This window comes from Mytilus edulis, chromosome 10 (assembly GCF_963676685.1).
Source record: "Mytilus edulis chromosome 10, xbMytEdul2.2, whole genome shotgun sequence".
Classification (NCBI taxonomy): Eukaryota; Metazoa; Mollusca; class Bivalvia; order Mytilida; family Mytilidae; genus Mytilus; species Mytilus edulis.
In genome coordinates this window covers 24,095,972-24,122,800 of record NC_092353.1, presented here as the reverse complement: position 1 = coordinate 24,122,800, position 26,829 = coordinate 24,095,972, and the positions used below count along the sequence as shown (strand labels likewise).

Genomic DNA, 26,829 nt, shown 5'->3' with positions numbered 1-26,829 from the left:
TGTCGTAAAGTTTTGTTTTCAACCGACCCTCATTGTCAATTTCTAGATGTAAGTCAAGATATGAGGCCGACTTAACTATCTGTAGTATCCTTTATCTATAGCTCGATGGGATAGATGCGTTCCACATAGTCACCAAATTTTGAATTATTTAGTGAAAGTACATCATCTATATAGCGGAAAGTAAAGTTAAAGGATATTGCTAACTTCTTATCTTTCTTCCTAAAAAGTTCTTGCATGTAGTCAGCCTCATAATAGTAAAGAAACAAGTCGGCTAGTAGAGGGGCACAGTTTGTTCCCATTGGAACGCCGACAGCCTGTTTAAAAAAACACGTCATCCGAACGTAACAAATATGTTGTCAATCAAGAAATCAAGCATCTTGATAATATCAGTTTCAGAGAAGTTTTGTTTAAATCAGAGTGATCCTTTACAAAGTAGGATTTATCCCTCCCGAAGACAAGATACGTGTTTCCATGTTGCCCATTCTTTTTTATGAAGCAAAACAATACCAATTCTTTCAATTTGTCTCTTAGTTTTGAATGTGGTATACTTGTGTAAAGAGAAGAAAAGTCAAATGTTTTAATACTGTTACAAGATGAAAGAGAGTTAGATTGTATGTACTCTAAAAGATCTTTGGAATTTTTAAGTATCCACATCTGATTCACGCCCCCTTTAGAATAGGCAGTTTCACAATAACTTTGAAGCCCGTCTTTGATATCTGATAAAATAGATGTTAATAATTTAGAAAGAGGTTTCGTGGAGCACTTAGAAGACCCAGCAATGTACCGTTGTTTGTAAGGACACTTATGTAGTTTAGGTATCCAATACAGTGATGGAAGATTCAGTTTTTCATCTTTGGTGGAAATTCATAAGGAACACAGGACAGGTCTATGATTATCCAAGATTTCCTCTTTTGTAAGTGTCATGAGGGCATATGTTGAGTTTCCAAGTGAATTGTCAATACCTAATTCGTTTATCAAGCAGTTAATGTAATGAGTTTTACATTCAAAAACGATGTTGTTTGGGGCTTTATCTGCGGGGACAACGTATTTGTCATGAGGTAGGATATGTATTTTATAACATTTGGGTCTTTAAAGATTGACGTAGCATGGGCATTGATAGATCCATTCAGTTTCTTAATTCTGATTTGTATCAACGACCTCACTGCCTGAATCCATTCGGAAAGAGTGTCTACGTCTTCCTTCTCGCGCTTAGCCCACTGACTGGCATAATCCTCAACTGAATCCATCCACATTTTAAAGTTGTATTTCCAATTGATGGAGTTAGGCTCACGATATTTCGGACCTTTCGATAACACATTTCGCAGAGAAGTGTTATTAACAATGTTGAGGTCACTGGTAATAACGTGGCCAGCAGGATTATATTGTGAATTGGGAACTAGCACAAGTGCAATCAGGAGGTTTCATCTTTTTTTGGTAGATGATAATTTTAACAGCTCCTTTTCAAGTTCTGGTAATGAATCTGTTATTTAGTTCAATGTATTCTCAATCACAACCTCTTCACAAGTCTTTATGGTTTTTGAGGATAACAATATGTTTTAAACGAAAGCACTTAACTACTCCTTTAATAATAATAAAAAAAAGAATAAACTTTAATAACTTATTTTTAGACCAAAAATCTATGACATCTGATTTAAATATATAGTGGGCCTTCCGATTTTTAAATTTGACGAAATGCATGATAAATTAATCTCTTTTATTAATTACTATTGGCAACATATCAAATAATTCTCCGTTGCATTTGAATGAATTCTTAAAGTTAAAAATCAGTGGAGAGCGGTTAAAAAACACAAGTGTCGGCAAGCTTCGTTCATATATATATTTTTTTTTATCGATTTTAACAATACAGATATTTCTTTCTTCAATGAATAGGCATGAATTGTATATAATAGTTTTATTCAAAAAAATTAAATGGTATTAATTGTTGACCGATTTGCTATATAAGCACATTATGAAATTCTATTCGGTTTTTTTTTTTGCACTCTACTTCCTTAAACTGAAACGAAAGCACAAAATTCCAAATATACATATTTATTAAATTAAACATTATGTTATTAAAAGCTTATAATTATTTTGGAAATCATTCCAACCAACATGACGCTATGTAGTATTTTCGTTATTTTTTTGCATCTTTATTTTACAGGACACTTTACCTATGCTGATAAAACGGAAGGTAGGAGTAAAGTAAATGTAGTTGATGTCTGCACAAACCCGTATCTTTGATAACTTCTTAAATCCTAAGTTCATGATTATTTTCAGTTGTGTTGACCCATCAAGTCATAGACACTTATCCTACGAAGTCTGAATACTTTCCGAACGTTTATTCCTAGCTGGTTACTCGTGATATATTTCATCACTTGATGTTTTATATACCTTACGATTTCGATGAAAATCGTGTAGTACATATGTACGGTTGATAAAAGGGAAAATTGATAACTGACATATCTTTTCAAATGACCAATAGGAAACGAGGAAAGATGCAGGGGAAAGCGAACACATAATATGGATGAAATAATTTGTAACAGAACGTATTCCGTAGCTGTCAGGAACTGTTATACGCAAACGGCAGGTGACATTCCATTGTTGACGACCGCGCGGTGATATGTATAAATTGTTTACATCTTTTGGTCTATAAGGGATAGTGGTCAATCGTATTGACATTAATACTACATTTCAGAAATGTCATTTTATATGTTATTGCAACATGTATTATCAACTAAATGTATTGTTTTATTACAACTTTTTATCATTTTTTTCTTTTTTTAATTACGGAACCGCCTTCTGTATTTGTAGAGATAAGACCACTGTTACTTTTTGCTGACCCCCTAGAAATAGACGCAGTTGAACTTGACACATGGACAAACATTACCATAACCCATGGCTTACATAACGCAAGATCTGTAGATTACCATTATGAAAAAGGTTTAATTTTCTGGACAGATGCACAGGATAGACACATATCAGTGTAAGTACAAAATCTAATAATCTTATAGCATTAGCTAGAGGATAATTATGGTATGGTCAATTTTTATTTGACTTGTTCTTCAAAGTATGTATGAGCGTTTTGGTTTTCAAATATTTTGGTCTATCATTACTGAAGAGAAATTAAATACGCCACTTGTGCAATTATATTTTCCCGGAAAGCATTCCATCCTTATAGGGATATTGCTACTAGATACAAGTTTTGAATAAGAACTTGGAAAAATTTAATACATTTATGTAAACGTTATCATGCATTCTACAATTAAATATACTAGTAATACCGTGTCCATAAAAAAATCTGCCACATACAAAAAGGCCTTACGAAATTTGGTATTTGTTGAATATTGACAATAGTAGCAAACTGATACATGATTACTAATTGACATAGGACAGGAGTAGAAAACAACTTTTTACGAAAGAATGAAGCCATTGTGAAAACTAAGATGGGCAGCAGTTATGGTATGGCTGTCGATTGGATTAACGACCACATTTACTGGACGGATGCAACCTTTCAGAGCATACAAGTAGTTAATCTTCAAGGTGGAAATCGTAGAACACTGATCGATTATTTGATAGAGAAACCAATGTGTATAGCCGTTCATCCGTCGGATGGGTATGTAATAAAAATCTAATTACATTCTGTAAATAAGTTCTGGTGTTTCGGTGTTTTACTACCTTGATATAACTGTTGTATCTTACATGAGCTTCAATTATCATCACCCATTTTAATTTGTTCAACAAAGACATGGTTGATATTAATAAGCACCCTCTCCATATATATATTCTCGAGGAAAAATAAACCTACCAATATTTATTTAGTAAACTAACTGACGTATAAAAATATGTTAAGGGTGTCCTCACAAATGTGTTTTTATTACAAACAATGAAATGAATTTCCAATGGCTTGTTTGGAACAAATCCTTAACATATGCGATATAAATGAAAGGGAAAACGAAGCATATTATTTGTATGTCCAATAGGTAATATAGTAGATATACTTTTGAAGATACTAAAGAAAAAAACCCAACATATTAGTGTTGGGTCCGATAGGTAAACAGTAAAGATGAATGTTACTAGAATAAGTTTAAATCAAATGATTACTGTATGGTACCAAACTTTGAGTTGTACTCAGGAATTCAGGTGAAAAATAGCAAAAAACATGCTTGTAATTTTAACCCTTGAAACAAAAACAAAAACCAATTCTCAATAATTTTGCCTTCCAGATAGCTTCAGTTTGATGTGCTTGTTTTGTACTTGCTTTTCATTCGTTTTATAAAAGCTTTTTAATTCAGGACATCTGTGACTTGTTTTATTGCAAAATATGTTTCGGGAAAGGATGACATGATAACTTGAACCACTTCTTTTTTAATGATATTTCCTGTACTTATAGAATCTTATTCTTTTCTGATTGGGGTACCTATCCAAGGATAGAGCGATGTGGATTAGATGGCAAAGACAGAGAAACCATAGTCGAAAATGTTGGAGAACCTATTAGTTTAACAATAGGTATAATTTTGTATATATGATATTCACTTAAGATTTCACCAAGCAATCCGATAGTATGATTTTTTCTGCACTACTGACAAATATAAAAAGAAATATATCCGTCTGTATCCAATTGAAATAAACTTTTTTGTATGATCACTTTTAATCTCGAACATTCACAGAATAGTAAACGTGCTCTATGTTGACTAGTCATTATTATTAAAAGGGCACTAGCTGTCAAATTTATGTCCATCGATTTGACTCCAATTCTTATATTTGATATATAACCATGTAAAACATTTAACCAAATGTCAAAAAGTCTAAAATAAAATATTTACAGGGACTCGATAACTTGTAGCTTCGTTTCGTGTGTATTTAGTCTGAACGCCATCTAATTAACTATCGAAATGATCCCCGAAAACCTCCAATGGTTATATGAGCGATATAAACATACATATAGATATAAATAGGAACCGAACTCGTGCAAATAGATTTTTCTATGTCTGTTTAATTTCATATTATAGATTAAAATATATGTTAATCATCGTTTTTACCTGTATAAGAATGATTTACCTTTGTTTCCCATTCAATGTTGACATTCTTTTCCTTTAACAGTTTAAATAACCAATTACGCAAAATTGATGCGTACCCATCTTTAGCTAAGGGTTAAATTGAAGTTCACATGATTAAGGATTCAATGAGGTCGAATTATTCTCTTCTAAATGAATAATTCATCATCAACGTTTCTTGGTTTAATTTGATAAAATTGATCCAAACTGGCTACTTAAAGCGAATTACTATTATTTCACTATTAAATTTTCATGAATAATTGAACAAAAAAAAACAAAATAAATCATACTTCAGATTTTTTATATTACTCGTAGCTAGTTCCCCTTTCAGTTTTCCGTTCAATGCATTTCCTCGTCAACACTGTCTTATAATAAGTAAGTAGATAAAGGCAAAAGAAATACACCGCTGTTCAAAAGACATAAATCGATTAAGAGAAAACAAATCCTTGTTACAAACTAAAATCGAGGGAGACACATCAACTATAAGAGGAAAACAACGAAACAACAGAAATACTAAAGTGCAACAAAAATAAACGACAATGCAACATACATACCTAACAATTGTCATTTTCCTGTCTTGGTACATGACATTTTAAGAAAAAATTGCGGGTTGAACCTGGTCCTTTGGCTAGCCAAACCCCGCGCTATATGGCAATGTTAAATATACCGCTAAAATGACAGGTGGTACAGTAAAAATAAATGCAAGAACACTCATTAAAGAGAAATACATAAACAGATGCTTGCAAAACGTACATAGACTTACGTCTTAGATGCATACTTTTTTTAATTTGTAATTGGCTTTGAACTAGCTGACATTAACTTCGAGTATTCTGACTATACTAAGTGTCTTTTTTGTTGAGTGTATAGGTACGCTGCCACGCAGGGTCTCTGTTTTTGTTACTTGTTTTTCTGATTTGTATCGATTTGATGAGTTAATCCCATTTAAAACGATTCTCATAGTTGTTCGAATGATATGCTGTAACACTACTGTTCCTGGTTAGGGAGATAGTTGGACACCCGCTAACATGCTTAAGTCCACAACATTCTTAATGTTCCTTTTCCATAACAGAAACATGTACTTCAGTGGTTGTCATGCATGTACGTTACTTCATTATAATTCTTTCTTTTTTGTTAGACTACAAAGTAAAAAGAATTTATTGGTTAGATAGACTGCGGAGCGAGATCAAATCCGCCAAGTTTGATGGTAGTAGTATCAAAACTGTGATGAAAAATTCTAATTATTTGTCTGAGGTTTATGGAATTGCTATTCACAAAGACAAAGTATACTGGACAAACTGGGGGAAAGGAGAGATATTGCGGACTGATAAGTATGCCAGCTTTGAGGTTGAAAAGGTTTTTGCAAGCTCTGCCAAAGTTCCCTATGGCCTGGTTCTATACGACGGAAATCAGCAGATGACATTGGGTAAGATGTGAATGTATACCAAATATATTCTATTTTTGTGACTTGTGTTAATGGTTCCATTATTTGATCAGAAATGGACCTGCAGCTTATATGAATGATGATGCACTTAATGCAAATTAATAAAATTGATAAAATAAGAAAAATAGTACTCCACTCTGTTTCTTCTTTTTTTGGGCTATTATTTGGTAAATCTTGTCGTTGTAAACATCTCTGAAGTTTGGAAACTGGGCAAAGGATACAGTTTCCACCTACCCGTTAATCCCGCTAAAAAGGTGTATTCATTACACTACAGCCACTGCATAAATACAATTCTAAAACCATTAGCAACTGAAAAATTCAAACGTACAATGTAAAAATCTCAATGTGAGATGGAGATCGTAAAATTTCCCGAATATTTTGTTCATAGTTTTCATATCTAATGTTAAATTCTCTCGAGTTTGAAAACTTTGATTGATAGTTAATGGTTTACGTCTGCTAGAATATTGAGAAATTTACATACTTTTAAAAGTTACTAGGAATATTAAAATGTCTATATTTCTTCTACTAGTATTTAGGGAAAGAGTTCACTCAGTCTCAAATAATTTAATGACTTTCTGAAATTAATAATATTTAAAAATTAATAGAGTGACAAATAGATTTCTAATTAATAGAAAGCAATGCTGATTTTGTTTACAAAGCCATTGACATATATCCTACATCATATCATATATTAGTATGTATTGCAAAAATTAATCATGTCTGAACTATTTCATTCAAAGCTGCTAGTCACTGTGCTCCAAAAAATGGTGGTTGTTCACATCTATGTCTACCGTCGGCTCCATGGTCTGACAACATTCTTGGCTACACCTGTACCTGTTCAGATGGTTATGTGCTAGGAAAAGACAAGAAGACATGCTCTTACAATGGTACCTTTTTTTGGTTAAGTTTTACATTAAAAAGGTATAAAACGGCAAATTGATAACTTTAAAACAAGTAAAATACATTTTTAATAGATTTTATCTCAAATCAACAATAGCCGGAATACACCAATGGAACGTTGAATAATCAAGATAGACTTATAACACTATCATAGCAATACATGAAACACAACGAAAAGACAAATAAGTTTACAGAATACTACATAGAAAACTAAAGACTATACAAAATACAAAACTTATCCTACCCAAAACCAAAAAAGAGGGGGAGGAAAAAAGGGGGGGGGGGTCGCAGGTTGTGATGAAGGGAAAGAAACGAATAAATTATATATGTGGTGTCCTATATTTCAAGTTGAAGGGATAGATGCGTTCAACACAGTTACCAAATTTTGAGTGAAAAACTTAAGGAAACCCTTGGCCGCTACCTAGGATCCCAAATGTTCGGTAGCCGAGAGTTGACATTGATGAAACTGAATCCCTAGACACAAACACTTTTTGGATCTTGGTAGGCGGCAAAAATAAAGAATGCGAAAAACTGTTCAGAATTATTGAAAATGTTACCAAAACTGATATTTCAACGCAAATAATGCATACTTAAAGAACTAATACGTCGTCATTTTTAATATGATGTGCCAAAATGAAGTTCTTTTGTAATAAAAGGTATACCATAACTATTTCTATTTGAAATGTGTTATATTATTGAAACAAAACCAACATCTCTAAGGACCAATTTTCACCCTTCGTGAACTTGTCCTAATCGTAATTGAAATAATTGGTGTAAGCTATACTTTATTGTAGTTTTAACATAGGCAGGCATTTTATTCGTGGTGAATTATCTCTCGCTATCGCTCACTCCAGCGAGGGCTAGAATACTCCAGCAAGGGACTCATGTTAAATCTACAATAAAGAATAGTTGGCATTATTTATTAGTCCCCTACCGACGAAGTCGAAAGGGACTTCAGGTTTGCAATCCATCCGTCTGTCTGTCTGTCTGTCTGTCTGTCTGGCAAATCAGCTTTCCACACTTTTTTTCTTTGTTTTTAAAGATATTGATTGAATATTTGTTATATGGTTTTAATATGACAAGTTATAGCTCGAGTTCGAATTTTGTTTCATTCTGATGATTTTGTCCAGAGTTATGGTCCATAAAAATAAATCCGTATCTAATGCTATAGTACTATATTAAACCATATTTCTATACAAACTACAAAGAAAGGTAACTCATTTTTTTAAAGAAATTCTTTAGTAAATTTGTTTGTTTGTTTGTTATTTTGTATTAACTAATTTTCAGAATGCTGAATATATATATAAAAAAAAAACTATTATTAAGTGAAATCCTTTAATCAGATAATAATTTATTTTTATTAAGGTATATATTTCATTACATTACATTGTGTAGATAAAAGTTGTTGACACTTTATAGATAAGTTACAGATCTATATTAGTTTGAGACAAATGAAAGAAAAAAATATTTGGAACTATTAATCATATTTGATTATAAATTGACAATAGATATACATTGTATCACATCATATCTAATGAAGTTCAAATTTTTGTATTGGTCTGATAATTTTCTGCAGGTTATGGTCACTCATATAATCAGTTATTCCCACTCTTTTAAGTCATGCTAAAATATATAGACTTGATATTTACTTTTTGTTAACACCATGACAAGTTATAGAACAAGTTAGCATTTTGTTCCAATATAATGTAATTTTTACCCGGTAGTATTGCCATGTAATACTCTCAGAATGCTTGTTTCTTAAATATTATTATATATTTATGAATCGTAATGTTTATTCTTTATTTTTCTATGTTGTGTCATGTGTACTATTGTTTTTCTGTTTGTCTTTTTCATTTTTAGCCATGGCGTTGTCAGTTTGTTTTAGATTTATGGGTTTGACTGTCCCTTTGGTATCTTTCGTCCCTCTTTTTTTAGCTGTTTTTACAAACAGGTCAACTTAATATATGACAACCTTTATGTCTTCTGTTTTGAAGCAAATGCCATTATAATGATTTAAAATACAATTCTTTTATAATTGAGTGCATGCATTACAAGTTTGATTGCAGGTAGAAATGTGAAGGTATTGCTGGCAGAGAAAGGGACAATATCATCTACTGATATAGATTCGGGTCATCGAGAATTGCTCCAAGGAGCTGCTTCTTCAAATATAGTTGGAATTGACTACGATTACGATCAACAAATGATGTTCTGGACAGATCATTACAATAATAACATTTACGCGTAAGTCATCTTTATAAATGAAAGAAAATAATTGTTAATTTCAAAAGTCACAAAGAAATTAAAAAAAATTAGAAAATAAAGTACATTTATTCAAAATTATGAAATTGGCTTTCATGCTCTGTGAGTGTTTAACATATTGAAAATGCCTCACATAAGCATTTTACCGAAAATAATAACGTTCAGTCACCAGCGACTGTCATTTCTACTGCTAGTATGGAAAAGAAGGTTTCTATCTACTATGAAGGATATATGTTTTGTATGTGATACTTTCTACGTCCTCTGAAAAAAATCAAATAAACACTTAACCTCAACAATCACATGTCCTACAATGTATTGGACTCTAAACTTACCTTACAAACCCAGCAAACGTTGTATGATTTATGCACTAAAGGTTCTTTTAACCTTTATGTGATAGGGCTTAAATGTGTCAGAAGCCATATTCAATATTTGAAAGCCAGTATAAACTATTTCGTGAATGTGAACATATTATACGCAGTGCATGTACATGAATTGATAGACTAAGTTCATTCGAAGGTTGCTATCTCTTTTGACAGTAGTTTTGTGTATAGTCTGTACTACATTACCATATAACTATTGATAAAGAAACGATTATGTTTAAAGAAACCGAAATGGAGGTTGCTTTAAAGAACATTTTTCTGCAGAAATACCAATACAACATTACAACCAACATCCCAGTATAAATTACCGCATACAACCGATTACATGTAATGTTTTTATAACATGCAGTACGGATTTAAAGGTTACAGGTCCTTACATAGGATGAAATATAATTGGTATTGCTAACGATAAAACTGCAATGAATCTGAAAAGGGAGAATAGTCATTTTTGTATAACAATCGATCTGCTTGACTTAAAAAAAATTAATACATTACCCTAGGTTTGACAATAAGGAATATCGGATATCACACAAATAGCGTTTATTGTATAAGCTAGAAGAAAAAGGGACTTACGTATTAAAAATGAAATTTTCACAAAAATGTAATCACCAAAAATGTATTCACTTTTTTTCGCGCCTAATTTCTATTGACCACAGATACGATATTTCAAGGATTTATTAGATTTTCGATGACGTTATATAGAGTGACAATTGACGAGTGAAGTTGAACACATCAGCTTCATTCCAATTATTTATTATTTTGTTTTCTGTTTTTAGTATAGATTGTACAACTTGGTCGGGCATGGTCAAAAACAACTTCTTTTACGTATCTTAAACAAAATAGTTCCGATTTTTAGCTCTTACTTTTTCAATAAGTAAAACATTTAGGTGATTTTAGTATCAAATGAAATATCAAGAGCTTTTGATCACCATAACCCTTGTTCCATTCTCTTTTTGGTAATAAGATTTTGTAAGATAAAAATTCGAGTGCATGTTTGCCTTTATGCTCAAATCAGCGGCTCATGTTTATTTACTATCAAACTGCCGGCAACCAGTATACTCTAAATATATAATATTATGTAAATTGAAATTTTTCAGCACTTTTAAGTTAGAATGAGGTAAATTTTTGACATACTATGACTGTCCTTTTATTTGAAAGAGCTAAGAATGCTTGAAATTGAAGGATATACATAGAAAGCAATATGGCCATGAATTAGTTGTTTTAATAGACAAAAAGCGGATTCTTAGCATGAAAACGTACTTTGTTATGCGATATCAAAGTCCGACCTGATATTAAGGTAATAAACGAATCGTTATTCTTATTTAAGGTATTTCCTCTTCTTCAACGACAAGCCAACGGCTGGATTTGGACTGAAAAGTTTACTTCCAGAATTTGTCTACAAACCAGATAGCATAGCTGTGGACTGGATTTATAAACATATATACTGGACTGATCTACGGGATCGAAATATACATGTCTGTACTTTCTATGGCACATACAGGAAAACATTTGTGATCAAGGATTTGGTATACCCTTATGCCCTGGCATTATCTCCAAGTGATGGGTAAAATATGTTTTTTAATCTTCTTTTCGCTTTTAAGTACGTTCTTGGTATCTTGATTTTTTTAAACTGTTAACCAACCCAGATAAGGCGACAACGACTTCTAACAAAATTTGTCATTTTAACCAAATAGAAATGTATTGCAAAATACTTATTCACGTTCCTGATATTTTTTTTTAATAATTGCGTTTATTTCATATGGTTCACGGGGAATTTTGTTTCTGAACTCATCGACAATGCAATGATATGGGCGGTTTCCTGACTGCCAAATGATGTGCACGAGTATAAACAAAAATTCTAAAAGGATTTGAGTGGCAGACAACAGTTGTCGAAGGCTGTACTTTGACCTATAATAATTTACTAGCGCAAATTGTATCTTGGATGGAAAGTTGTCTCATTGGCACTCATACCATATCTTCTTATATGTATTGTAAAAATTAAATGAGTTTTGCCTATGCTGCGACGCAAGTCGAAAATTTGAGACAAAGGACAAATATTCGGGCTTCGGTGGCGGCGGTGTTAAAATTTTGTATAGAAAGCTTTATATGTTAGAAAGTGGAAGACGCATATAATTCAATTTTCGTCTGTCCTGTGTCCATTGTCATTGACTCTTTTGAATTTAAATAGGTTATATGATAACTTTATTTGGTATGTGTGATCCCTCAAAGGTCTACATTTTTTAGAACGGGTTTATATGAAACGGTTCATTTCATGTAACAGAACTTATCTGACAATGACTTCATATTTTCAAATTTGAATTGGTAAATTTTAAATGTTTATGGTGTGGTCTTTATATCAGATAATTTAAACAATATGTCAATATGTAATAGTTGTATGGTGTACAGCGCCTTCTGTCTGAAAATATTCAGCATTATCTGACATTGACCTCATGTTCATGGTTTATAATATTTTTTTCATATTTTTGAAATTTCTATTAGTCCTATCTTAGATAGATCAACTAAATTTCTATTAGTCCTATCTTAGATAGATCAACTAAATTTCTATTAGTCCTATCTTAGATAGATCAACTAAATTTCTATTAGTCCTATCTTAGATAGATCAATTAAATTTGTGTATGGAATAATTGTCAGGCGTACAATTCGCTCTGACAGGGTCATCCAATCAAAAGAAGGAATTTTTATGACATATACATGTTATATAATTGTAGATGCACAACACATTGTTTTATTTTCCTACCAAAACAGACCTACCTGAAATCCCCCAAAAATAGCATGTCAAATTTGAATGTAGTAGAGCAAGCACAGAAGTAATGTCTAATTAATCGGTGCTACTCTCTTCATTGCTAAAAAGTTAGTTCGAATATGGTATTTAATGCCATTTGGTATTATTATACTTCACGTTAAAATCCCATATTTTGATTGGCTGATACGAGGGTGTTAATTTACTTTATCACATGGCTGAGAGGGAGATTTTTTTTTAATGTTACCCTCTCGTCTAGACCAATCAAAAATTGATAATTTAAACGACAATGAATTGAATTTACATCATGTTATTAAATAAAATGCTCAAGTTCTACGTTTTGGTTCAGTTTTTATTATTTTACTGTCAAAATAAAAATAATAAATCATCTTGCTGAACTTTTGTTGTTTTTTCTAATACCAGTAACGTTATGTACGTGACGTCATAGAAAATACTTTTAAAATAAAAATAATCTGTAAAAGACTATAATAGTAGGACATTCAGTATAATAAATTAAATAACACATAGCTGAGACGGTGACAGAGCAGATTGGTACCCCTCGAAAAAGCATTGTCAACCTTGGCTTCGCCGCGGTTGACAATGTTTTCTCGGGGTAACTATCTGCTCTATCACCCTCTCATCTATGTGTTATTTATATACTGTTATTCTAAACATCAAATGTCAAAACAAATTAAAACAATAAAGTATATATCATACATGATGCTTAATTGTGATTTTGTTATTTGTAGGCTGATGTTCTTTTCGGATTATAGTTCACTTTTTAGCGGTACGATCTCACGATCTGCTATGGACGGAAGTGAGAAAAAGACTATCATCAAGAATAGAGTTTTGATGGTGTGTGGAATAGCTGTTGGTAAGACAAAATTATGAATTAGGAATCGAAATTAATTATAAACTATCGAGTTGAAATTATTTGACAATCTTAACTTGTTTTATGTCTTATCCATTAGAATAAATAAATAAAAATCTAATAGTCTCGATGAAACAGGCACAAAATAAATAAAGATATTTCAGCCAGCCAGATGAAAGTGTAAATTATCTTGCGCTATGGTATTCAAAAACGAGAACAGGAACTTACTGTGATAGTCGTCACCTGAAAACATTTAGTAATTAGTCCTTTAGGATGTTCGCTTGTCAGAAACCTTTGGTTTTATCCATAAAATATTTTACCCACTGACCACTACATTTCTTGTCATAGTTCAATTATATATATAATAGCAGTTAAAAGGACATTTAATGTATGAAAAGTCTATATTACTTGTCATTTTGAAACAGAGCAGCTTACAACCTCAACAACACAATGAACACTATCTTCATGAAAAAAAGCAAAAAAAACTGTTGATGATTCGTATACATTTTTTCAGATCATCTAGGACGTCGAATATACTGGACAGATGTTGGTTTGCAGACGATTCAATCTGCAACATTTGATGGTACAGATGTTCATACAGTTAAACTGTTCACCTCTCCAAAATATTTACCATCCCCATACGGAATTGATGTCTTTGGTGATCTGATATATTGGACTAATCGTATAGACCGAAGTGTCTTCACTGCACACAAATATACTGGAAAAAATATGGCGCCATTTCTGACGGACCTTGACAATCCAAAGCATATCAAGATTATTTCAAAGGAATCGCAACAGGAAGGTATTGGCAAAACCTTTAGGATTTTAGGTCCTCAATGCTCTTCAAATTCGTACTTTATTTCGCCTTTAAAACTTTTTTGGATTCGAGTTTCACGGACGAGTCTCTTGTAAACGCACGTCTGGCGCATATACAAAATTTCAACCCTGGTGTCTTAAAAGAGTTTATTTATTATTGAAAAAAGAGTAACGATACCAAGTATAAGTCATATACCACAAGTCCGCAATACTATGAACAAGAGAAAAACATAAAATCAAAACTAAACACTAAAAAGATCGAATAAAACACTATACAGAAAACTAAACTAAGGATCAAGCTATATGAACTCCTCCGAAGCAGGGAGCTTAAGACGGGTACCTGAGAAGAGTAAGCAGCTGCTGCAATGTTCCATGGTAACTTATATCCAACGAGTTATTTAATTTAAACCTATAAATCCAGTCATTAAAACAATTCGATTAAAAAGAATGAGCGTAGCTACAATTTAAGAAAGTATGTAATTTCGTCATCATTTTTACGGCGTTTTTATTTTTAAAATTTATATTGAAGTTGAAAATAATATAATATTTGTTTCACATTTATGGCTGTTTATATGATACAACATGATTGCCTTTCCACTTGATGTCAATAAATAATACTATTCGATTTCTCAATTTTCAAAAGGAACAAATAGATGTGGAGAAAATAATGGTAAATGTGATCATCTCTGTTTACCTGTTCCTGTAACACAACTTACACCGAATGGATACTCATGTGTTTGCTCTGATGATTTCCTGCTAGAGGATGATGTTTATTGTATTCGGAAAGGTATTTCGAATGGGAATGGGAAATTTGTATTTCTACATTCATTATTCAACCAAGTACAATGTTTCCTTACATATTCACAGGGATCTTATTAAACGATAATTTGAAAATGCAAAATGGTCAACTCTTTATACTATGTATTTTCAATGTTGCATGTGCTACACTATGTACCAATAGCAGTAGAACTGCTTCGTACTATAAAAAAAATTTCATCCAAGGGTTACTTTACATGAAACAAAAGAAATAAAAAATCATTGAATTTAAGCTTTTTAGAATATCATAAAGCTATGTTTAAATAATTATAATCATATTCGTTAATATAAAGGATACTAATAACCTAATTTATATAGCCCTCTACAATGAAAGACATATGACATATACACAAGTGGCAATTTTTTTAACTCAATAGTTCTATAATAAACTTGTTTAGATATGAATAAAAGATCATCGATATCGTAGCACAAATACACGATACAACTCATTAGAACCGCTGGTTTCGTCTGTTTTAATAGTTCGATTCCTTTCTGGTATACTGTCAGTTTCCATGGTTTGCACTCGCCCAGAAGACAGTAGTTGTGTATTGTCATGATTAAAATGATATATTTCGACCTCATTTGAAGATTTTATATTTGAAATTTTACTAAAACTCTCTCAGGTAAATCGTACCTTAAACAACCGAAGAGTAGCTACAACTTTAAAGTATCGATGTTCAGAACTCAATTTGAACTTACTAATAAAAAACCTGGTGCATCTCCTGCTACGCATGCATCATCCGCCATGCGAATCCACTAAATACAGATCTCACAATAAGGTACAGAACACAAACGATGAACATCAACGTGTTATAAATCTAACTGTCGATAGTCTTATTCTTAAGCTAATTTTACGAAGGAAACCACAAACAGACGTGTTGTGCTAATGATATCAATATCACAAGTTTTTTCCCTTTAATTGTCCGGAGTTTTAAGATCGTCTGAATATAAACAACAGATATTATAACAGATCATCACCAATTTCGTTATTAATAAACACAGCAAGAAACTATCTACATTTGAGGATGTTCCAAACTTGTGAATTTCGTGTTTTAAAGACAGGAATACAAAGATAGATATGATTAATTAAGAGAAGTTAAAATGTAAAATGACATAAAACAGAAAACCGATACCTTCTAAGGTCACCTTCAGATCAGGTTTTTCTTTTTACCATGAATTCATCTTTTACTAAAAACATGTACCTTCACTTGACAGAAGATCTTTTTCTACATAATACATGCAAGGAAATATTCATAAAACAACCAACTGTTATCGATGTTACAGGCTATTCTTTTTTTCATATTTATATAACTTATGTTAATTGTTTGCAATTTCAGATATCGCTGAATTGGTAAAAGATGAGCTGTGATCTTGAAATTTAAAAAGATGGAAGTCTTAAAAAGGAAGACAGCATTCGTCGTTTTATGTATCATTTTAACGTCTTATCTCATAACTTCCAGATGAACTGTGTGTGTGTGTATATTTGTGGTTATTTCACAGTTCTTGAGAATGTAATGTTCCAAACTGTTTGTGATCCATAATTCATTTATCATATTAAGACGTTTTCTTTCCATTCAATATAAACGATGTATTGTTTGATTTGTCACTATCTACCTCTATCAAAGAAAACTAAAGGTTAGGGACCGTTCAATATTTATCAGATGGATGGGCCGGTGCAAAATGGGGCGGGGCAAGCACTTTTTTTGTGGAAATATTTGGATGGGCGAGAACTTTTTTTTAATATATATAGTGGATGGGCTAGAACTTATTTTATTTGAAAAAAATTTGCTTTCAATTTTATTGGTGTGGAGGAAATTCCTTTTGCAGGCACAAAAAACATAAGGGACATGGTCTCAACAATAATTTTCAGTTTAGGCCAAATCCAGATAGTCATCTTTAAATTTGTTTATAACTTTTTCAAATCAACATGGATTTTCATAAAACTCTACAATTATTTCATTTATATATTGATCTTACAGAATACCAGTTTGTTTGGTAGTTTGGTGAATTGCTGTCATTCTATGGATTTAATAAATAGGTTAAAAAAAAGCTAAAATTTTCAGTTTTGGCTAAATCCAGATAGTCATCTTTAATTTTTTTCATAACTTTTTCAAATCAACTGGCATTTTCATAATACTCTACAATTATTTCATTTATATATTGATCTTATAGAATATTAGGTTGTTTGGTAGTTTGATGAATTGCTGTCATTCTATGGATTTAATAAATAGGTTAAAAAAAGCTAAAATTTTCAGTTTTGGCTAAATCCAGATAGTCATCTTTAATTTTTTTTCCTAACTTTTTCAAATCAACCGGCATTTTCATAATACTCTACAATGATTTCATTTATATATTGATCTTATAGAATACCAGGTTGTTTGGTAGTTTGGTGAATTGCTGTCACTCTATGGATTTAATAGAAAGGTTAAAAAAGCTAAAATTTTCAGTCTAGGCTAAATCAAGAAAGTCATCTTTAATTTTTTTTATAACTTTTTCAAATTAACATGGATTTCCATAAAACTCTATAGTTATTTCATTTATATATTGATCTTACAGAATATCAGGTTCTTTGGTAGTTTGGTGAATTTGTGTCATTCTTATGGATTTAATAAAAAGGTTAAAAAAAAGCTTAAATTTTCAGTTTAGGCCAAATCATTGGATAGTCATCTTTTAACTTTTTTATAACTTTTTCAAATCAATTTAGATCTTCATATAACTCTACAGCTATCTCATTTATATATTAATCTTACAGAATGCCAGGTTGTTTGGTGTTTTACTGTCAAATGTTCAGATTTAATTAATAGGTGAAAAAGGGTGGATCAAAGTCAAAAATATGTCTGCCTAAATGGCTTAAAAAGACCATAAATTCTTTTTTGAAAGATTAGATAAAGGGACATTGGTATTTGAACTATGTTTAACATGCTGGGACAATAATTAGTAATTCAGCATATGATAATATTTTTACTAGTCCAAGAGTTATTGTCCTTTAGTTTAAATTATTTCCTTTATTTTAAATCAATATTGTATCTGAGGCTGCAAATATAAAATCAAATATATACATGTATATTCATGCTGGTTTTAAAAACAATAAAATGTATGGTTCTGATACACACTTAAATATTTATATATAAATGGAATTAACTAGCACATTTTAAATTTTGTATTTACACCAAAGTCTATTCTTTGATTTCAAGACATAAACCTGCAAACTTTCAAATAGAAAAAGAACTTTAATATTTTTTTATTGTTTTAAGCTTTAGAGGGGCAATGACTTTTTTATAGATTTTTTTAGATGGGCGAGGACTTTTTTTCAGAATTTAAAAGGATGGGCATTAACTTTTTTAATGAATCAATATTAAGAATGCACCGGCCCATCCATCTGATAAATATTGAACGGTCCCTTATCATTAATCAATCATTCTCCACTTTTTGCAATAGTTCAGCTGGTGTCCGTCAATGATCAGTTCTTAGTCCTCTGTTATTTATCTTATATGTTAATGATATTGCTGAACAGTTATCTACTTATGCATACTATTTGCAGATAACACTTCATTCAGTTACTCAGGTCATGACGAAGAACTTATATAATCAGTTGTTAGTCGTGACATGAGACAGCTGGATGAATGGTCAAGAAAGTGGCTTATGTCTTTAAATCCTGAAAAAAATGAAATATTGATTTTATTACTTAATGGGACACAAGATCTTAATTTTACTATAAAAAATTAAAATAAAATCCAATTATGTGATCTCATAGGGTTTACATTTAGAAGTGACGCAAAATGGAACAACCATGTTGAAAAACATATTGAAAAGTGTTAGAAAGCATCTGAATGTACTGCGTAATCTCCAATATCAATTTCGGAAACATCATGTCTATTAATTATTAGACCAATTTATATGCAACAGAAGTATGGGACAATTGCGGAAAAAAAGATTCATTTTTTATATAAAATTAGAACAGCTTCAACTCAAAACTGCACATATTGTAACATGTGTACCTGTTTTCACACATTCTGAGACTGTTTTATAAGAGGTTGTTTGGGAAACTTATAAAGGAACAAAGAAAAAGAAGAAAACTACCATTGTTTAATAAAATTCGCCTGTATTTTTATGTAGCCTTATGCAACACAATAAACCTTGCGAAATGACAATATCTTATTTTACCAATTTGTAGACTGACACTGACTTTTCAATAAATTAGCCCCTTAACAATTATACGTTGAAATAATCTGAACATGTCAGTTCAAAATGTAGTCTCATTATCAAAATTCAAAGTAGAATTGAAAAAACAGGCCTTTCGAAATAAGAATCAATCTCAATATTATTTATGGTACTAGAAAATTGAGTATAATCTTAACCCAATTTATTTGTTCGGCATCTTTCTGTAATTGTAACTTGTTTAAAGCTAACAAAGTATATCTAATCCAACACGTAAATGTGGTTTGGATATTAATGACATACCCAATTTTTTCTTTGATCTTTGATTTTCCTTTCTTTTTAAATGAAAGGGTTATTCTGTTTAATAGTCTCTGCTTGATTCCAGAAGGCTACAATTTATTGGTTTATGGAAACGATACTATTTCCTTTGATCAAAATGTAAAACAAATTGATAACCAAGTATGTATGTTATAAATAGATCTAAAACAATTCCTCGTAGTATAGCATCAACACAGGTAAAACACATCGTCATGATTGATAATTCTCTTGACTTATATGCGTGTTTTAAACATCACGGAAAATCAGAATTAAGCAGTATTTATATTTAGTATTTTTATAAATTTAGAAACACGTCAGAGGGAATTCCGAGTTTTGATAAAATGCGAGAGAGTTCTCTGAATTCCGATAAATCTATTTCTGTCATATAAGAACTGAAGTGGAGTTTTTCTTATATTTCACCGTTATGAAACTGATATAATATTTGAGATTGTACTTCCATAAAGAAATAGAGAACCATCTAGGTCGTTTAATAAACATTTAATATACGTTCTTGCGCAAGGGTTTGTTTTGGAATTATGCGCATGCGTATTGTTTCTTGACTTTAAGGGGTTTTAGATTGAATGGTTGCTCTGGATTCCCCACTAAATTAACTAATTTGTAACTCATGGGATCTTTTCTATGTATGTCTGCTATTGAGAGTTATTGTTGTTGCATAATTTAAAATCATATTCATCATTTAAATCAAAATTAATTGTAGTCCGCATGGTAGAACACCCCTTTAGGCGAAATTGAGTCTTCGTTTCGAGTTGTCTCCCTTCCGGAAGTAACTTCCGTGAATTCTGAATCAAACAACACGTCGACCATTAGCTCGTTCTGTCAATAAACGTCGTATTATATTAAAAACGATTGCAATTTAAACCGGGGAATGTGTACGGAAAGGAATCATGATCACTGACCCGAAGGAAATTAAATATTAAAAGAGTTAGAAATGGGGTTCCTCCTAGAATTAACGGTATCAGGTCCATTCGCGCCCAATACATTTTCGCACCCTACACGTTCGCACCCAAGGTCCGTTCGCACGTAAACATAACAGATAATTGTTTTTAACAAGTCAATGAAACAAAGTTATAGGCTAGCAATACACTAACCAAAACATGATTAAGAGTTAATCAACACAAATTAAACGTTGACAGAATCCCACTTTATTAAAAAGCATTATTATTCTTTTTAACAATACACTGTCAAAAACATGTTTTAGATTTATTCAACACATAAAAAAAATGCTGTCAGTCTCACTTTAATTTGAGACAATGACAACAATTATACTTATAAGAATACACTTGCCAAAACTTGATTACAAAGTTATTAAACACAAAACCAATTAAAATTAGGCGCGATCATGTAGGGTGCGAACGGACTTTGGGTGCGAACATGAGTGGGTGCGAACAAGAATGGGCGCGAATGTAGGAAAATAGGTGATAAGATACCTTCTCTCACTCTGAGTCTCAGTGACTGCTAACCTGTGGAAAGTAAACTTGGAATTGATAGTACAAAAATAAAACACAATAGGCCTAATTACATTGTTCATACACTTTTATCCGGGATTGGCTATTTTGTAACTATTTTACATGTGCAGTTGAATTAGTTTTGAAAATAATATTATCCAGCTACATGTATACATGTGTCAATGAAACAACGGCAATCGTATCCCTCAGAGCAATCTGCTCTTTGATTAAAGTTTTATAGCGGGTTACCTTTTTTACGCAATAGTTCATATCCCTATGACTTAATAACTTCTAGTTATAAGAATTCGGCTAAGGATATGACTACCTCCTGCAAAAAAGTGTTCACCATGACTTACATTTCATTTTACACGTCAGACCCTGTTATGAAAGTTGAAATCCAAGACAAGTCCCCAAAGTGACATACAATCGTATAACAATACATTCAAGAGAGTCTTACAGTAGTCCCACTGAAGGTAGGTCAACCTGAAGTGCAAAGCTAGTCATACCAGCAAACAGTTTACCGATGACTCTCTATCGATAGAACAAAAGTGAACATGATGCAGTTGAACAACGACTAGAATACTTGCAGCAGTGTTCGGGAACCTTCGTTATCCAGTTCAATCCCGTTTCCGTGCAAATATTAACCAAAAACCTATCCAGCATCCAAAGACATATACAATTTACAACAATAACAGAGGTAGATTCAGCAAACAATTATGCACTAGGAGGGAAATGGAAAGTAATACTCGGTCAGTTTTTAAAAGTGTTATTAGGCCTGTTTGTTTTTCTTAGTTTTTCATAACTTTGTCAGTCTCTCTTTAACTTTAGAGTTTTTATTCTCCCTTTAATAGTTTCCGCCTTCTTTAATAAATTTACTAAACAAAAGTGCATAGTACAGATCCACAATCCCATATCTTTACCTCGATTGTGCCATCAGCGAATTTAGCTTATAATCGACTGTTTATACACGATTGGTCCCACTAGTGGAGCAGAAACTGCACTCTTCTTGAGCACTCGAATACACTACCATGTTATTAGTGTGGTAATTGTGTGTTTTTTTGGTTATCTCGGAGACTGAAGATGTTTTTATCTTTCTTTATATAAACAAGCATACAAAGATAATGTATCTATGGTAGATGAAAATTTCAACAGCTTCTTTTCAAGTTCTGGTAATGAATCTGTTATTTAGTACAATGTATTCTCAATCACAACATCTTCACAAGTCTTCATGGTTTTGGAGGATAACAATATGTTTTAAAGGAAAGCACTTTTAAAACTACTCCTTTAATAATAATAAAAAAAGAATAAACTTTAATAACTAATTTTTAGACCGAAAACTTATGACATCTGATTTAAATATATAGTGGGCCTTCCGATTTTTAAATTTGAAGACACGCATGACAGATTAATCTCTTTTATTATTTATTATTGACAACATACCAAATGATTCTCCGTTGCATTCGAATGAATTCTTAAAATCAGGGGACAGCGGTTAAAAACACAAGTCTCAGCAAGCTTCGTTCATATAATTTTTTTTTTTTATCGATTTTAACAATACAGATATTTATTTTTTCAATGAATGGGCAAGAATAATAGTTTTATTCAAAAAAATGAAATGGTATTATTTGTTGACCGATTTGCTATATAAGCACATTATGAAATTCTATTCGTTTTTTTTTGCACTCTACTTCCTTAAACTGAAACGAAAGAACAAAAATCCAAATATATATATTTATATAATAAAACATTATGTTATTAAAAGCTTATAATTATTTTGGAAATCATTCCAACCAACATGACGCTATGTAGTCTTTTCGTTATTTTTTTGCATCTTTATTTTACAGGACAATTTACTTATGCTTATAAAACGGAAGGTAAGAGTTAAGTAAATGTAGTTGATGTCTGCATAAACCCGTATCTTTGATAACTTCTTAAACCCTAAGTTCATGATTATTTTCAGTTGTGTTGACCCATCAAGTCATAGACACTTATCCTACGAAGTCTGAATAATTTCCGAACGTTCAATTCCTGGCTGGTTACTCTGATATATTTCATCACTTGATTTTTTTGTATAACTTACGATTTTGATGAAAATCGTGTAGTATATATGTACGGTTGATTAAAGGGAAAATTGATAACTGAAATATGTTTTCAAATGACCAATCGGAAACGAGGAAAGATGCAGGGGATCGCGAACACATTATATGGATGAAGTAATTTGTAACAGAACGTATTCCGTAGCTGTCAGGAACTGTTATGCGCAAAGGGCAGGTGAAATTCCAGTGTTGACGACCGCGCGGTGATATGTATAAATTGTTTACATATTTTGGTCTATAAGGGATAGTGTTCGATCGTATTGACTTTAATACTACATTTCTGAAATATCATTTTATATGTTATTGACAATTAAATGATTTGTTTTATTACTATTTTGTATCATTTTCCTTTTTTTAATCACTGAACCGCCATCGGTATTTGTAGAGATAAGACCACTGTTACTTTTTGCTGACCTCCTAGACATAACGGCAGTTGAACTTGACACATGGACAAACATTACCATAACCAATGGCTTGCATAGCCCAACATCTGTAGATTACCATTATGAAAAAGGTTTGATTTTCTGGACAGATACACAGGATAGACACATATCAGTGTACGTACAACATCTAATAATCTTATAGCATTATAAATGCTAGATGATAATTATAAAATGCTTAACTTTGATTTGACTTGTTCTTCAAAGTATTTATGAGCGTTTAAGTTTTCAAATATTTTAGTCTAGCATTAGTGCAGAAAAATTAAATACGCCATTTGTGCAATAAACTTATTACCGTTTATATTTTCCCGGAAAGCATTCCATCCTTATAGGGGTATTGCCACTAGATACAAGTTTTGAATAAGAACTTGGAAATTTTACATCATTTATGTAGGCATTGTACAAATAAATATACTAGTAATACCGTGTCCAGAAAAAAATCTGCCACATACAAAAAGGCCTTACGAAATTTGGTATTTGTTGAATATTGACAATAGTAGCAAACTGATACATGATTACTAATTGAAATAGGACAGGAGTAAACAATAACTTTTTACGAAAGAATGAAGCCATTGTGAAAACTAAGATGGGCATCAGTTTTGGTATGGCTGTCGATTGGATTAACGACCACATTTACTGGACGGATGCAACCTTTCAGAGCATACAAGTAGTTGATCTTCAAGGTAGAAACCGTATAACACTGATCGATTATTTGATAGAGAGACCAATATCTATAGCCGTTCATCCATCGGATGGGTATGTATAACAAACATATTTCCATTCTGTTAATGAGTTCTGATCCATAACTGTTATCGACAACATGAATTGATAGTTGAAACAAAAACGGTGTTTTGGTGTTTTATTACCTTGATATAACTGGTGTAGCTTACATGAGCTCCAATTACCATCACCCTTTTTTATTTGTTCAACAAAGACATGGTTGATATTAATCAGCACCCTCTCCATATATATATATATATATATATTCTCGCGGAAAAAATAAACTTACCAATATTTATTTAGTAAAGTAACTAACGTATACAAATATGTTAAGGGTGTCCTCACAAATGTGTTTTTATGACAAACAATGAAATGCATTTCCCGTTACTTGTTTGGAACAAATCCTTTACATATGTGAGATAAATGAAATGGAAAACGAAGCATATTAGTTCTAAGTCCAATAGGTAAACAGATTTAAAGAATTAAACTCATACTATGGAAGATACTAAAGGAAAAAGAAATGTATTAGTGTTGGGTCCAATAGGTAAACAGTAAAGATGAATGTTACTAGAATAAGGTTAAATCAAATGATTTCTGTATGGTACCAAACTTTGAGTTGTGCTCAGGAATTCAGGTGAAAAATAGCAAAAATCATGCTTTTAATTTTAACCCTTGAAATGAAAAATAACTAGGTTTGTATTTCAGATAGGTTCAGTTTGATGTGCTTGTTTTGTACTTGTTTTGTGCTTGTTCTTCATTCGTTTTACAAAGAGATTTTTATTTTATTTTATTGCAAAATATTTTTCGGGAAAGGATGATATGATAGCTCGAACCACTTCTTTTAATGCTATTTCCTGTATTTGTAGAATCTTATTCTTTTCTGATTGGGGTACTCATCCAAGGATAGAGCGGTGTGGTTTAGATGGCAATGACAGAGAAACCATAGTGGAAAATGTTGGAGAACCTATTAGTTTAACAATAGGTATAATTTTGTATATATGATATTCACTTCAGACTTTACCAAGCAATCCGATAGTATGATTTTTCCTGCACTACTGACCAAAAAAAAAAAGGAAATATATCCGTCTGTATCCAATTGAACTTATTTTGTAGGATCACTTTTAATCTAGAACATTCACAGAATAATAAATAGTGCTCAATGTTGACTACAGTAATTATTATTAAAAGGACACTAGCTGTCAAATTCATGTTCACCAACTTGACTCAAATTCTTATACTAGTATTTGATTTATAACCATGTAAAACATTAATCCAAATTTCAAAAATTCTAAAATAAACTATTCCCAGATAATTGTTAACTTGTAGCTTCGTTTCGTGTGCATTTATTCTGGGCGCGAACTTAATAATATCTTATAAATCAGTAGGTGGATATAGGCAACAGTAGTACACCGCTGTTCAAAAGTCATAAATCTATTAAGAGAAAAACAATCCTGGTTACAAACTAAAACCGAGGGAAACGCATCAACTATAAGATAAACACAACAGAAACACTAAAGTGCAACAAAAATAAACCACAATGCAACGTACATTAAAAAAAGATGACAACTGCCATATGACTTGGACATGACTTTTTAAGAACAAATGGTGGGTTGAACAAGGTTTTGTGGCTAGCCAAACATCGCGCTCTATGGCATTGTTAAATATACCGCTAAAATGACAACATAATATGACAGGAATACAGAACAAATAAATGCAAGAGCACTCAGGAAAGAGAAATACATAAAAAGATGCTTGCAAAAAGTAAAAGACTAACGTCTTAGATACATACCTTTTTTATTTATTTTTTATATGTAATGGGATTTAAACTAGCTGTTCATCGCGTACTCTCACATAACTAATTTATTTTTGGTGGGAGTATAGATACGCATCGGATCTCTGTTTTTGTTACTTGTTTTTTTGCTTTGTATCGATCTGATGAGTTAATCCTATTTAAAACGATTTTCATAGTGTGTTCGTTTGATATGTTGTATAACACCTCTGTCCAGGTTAGAGAGATGGTTGGACGCCCGCTAACATGCTCAATATTCCTTTTCCGTGTCAGGAGCATGTACTTCAGTGGTTGTCGTGTACGTTACTTCATTATAATTCTTTAATTTTTGTTAGACTACAAAATAAAAAGAATCTATTGGTTAGATAGACTACGGAGCGAGATAAAATCCGCCAAGTTTGATGGTAGTAGTATCAAAACTGTGATGAAAAATTCAAACTATTTGTCTGATGGTTTTGGAATTGCTATTCACAAAGACAAAGTATACTGGACAAACTGGGTGAAAGGAGAGATATTGCGGACTGATAAGTATGCCAGCTTTGAA

At 31.8% G+C, this 26,829-nt stretch overlaps 1 protein-coding gene across 2 annotated transcripts in view; it reads left to right on the top strand.

Annotated features, from left to right (window-relative positions):
* Positions 1-2,078: 2,078 nt before the first annotated feature.
* The window catches only part of LOC139490717 (low-density lipoprotein receptor-related protein 4-like), a 44,380-nt gene continuing 19,629 nt past the window's right edge, over positions 2,079-26,829 (top strand). Inside the window, exons 1-12 of one of the 2 annotated variants that reach the window (XM_071277649.1) lie at positions 2,079-2,191; positions 2,812-2,983; positions 3,389-3,613; positions 4,391-4,506; positions 6,190-6,477; positions 7,236-7,382; positions 9,462-9,636; positions 11,362-11,598; positions 13,545-13,669; positions 14,181-14,468; positions 15,126-15,269; positions 16,636-16,931. In XM_071277649.1, coding sequence (XP_071133750.1) covers positions 2,113-2,191; positions 2,812-2,983; positions 3,389-3,613; positions 4,391-4,506; positions 6,190-6,477; positions 7,236-7,382; positions 9,462-9,636; positions 11,362-11,598; positions 13,545-13,669; positions 14,181-14,468; positions 15,126-15,269; positions 16,636-16,667 — 2,028 coding nt within the window. In that variant the 5' untranslated portion in view covers positions 2,079-2,112 and the 3' untranslated portion in view covers positions 16,668-16,931. Of the gene's footprint in view, positions 2,192-2,811; positions 2,984-3,388; positions 3,614-4,390; positions 4,507-6,189; positions 6,478-7,235; positions 7,383-9,461; positions 9,637-11,361; positions 11,599-13,544; positions 13,670-14,180; positions 14,469-15,125; positions 15,270-16,635; positions 16,932-26,829 lie in introns of those variants that run through there. The other variant, XM_071277650.1, reaches the window with a different exon arrangement.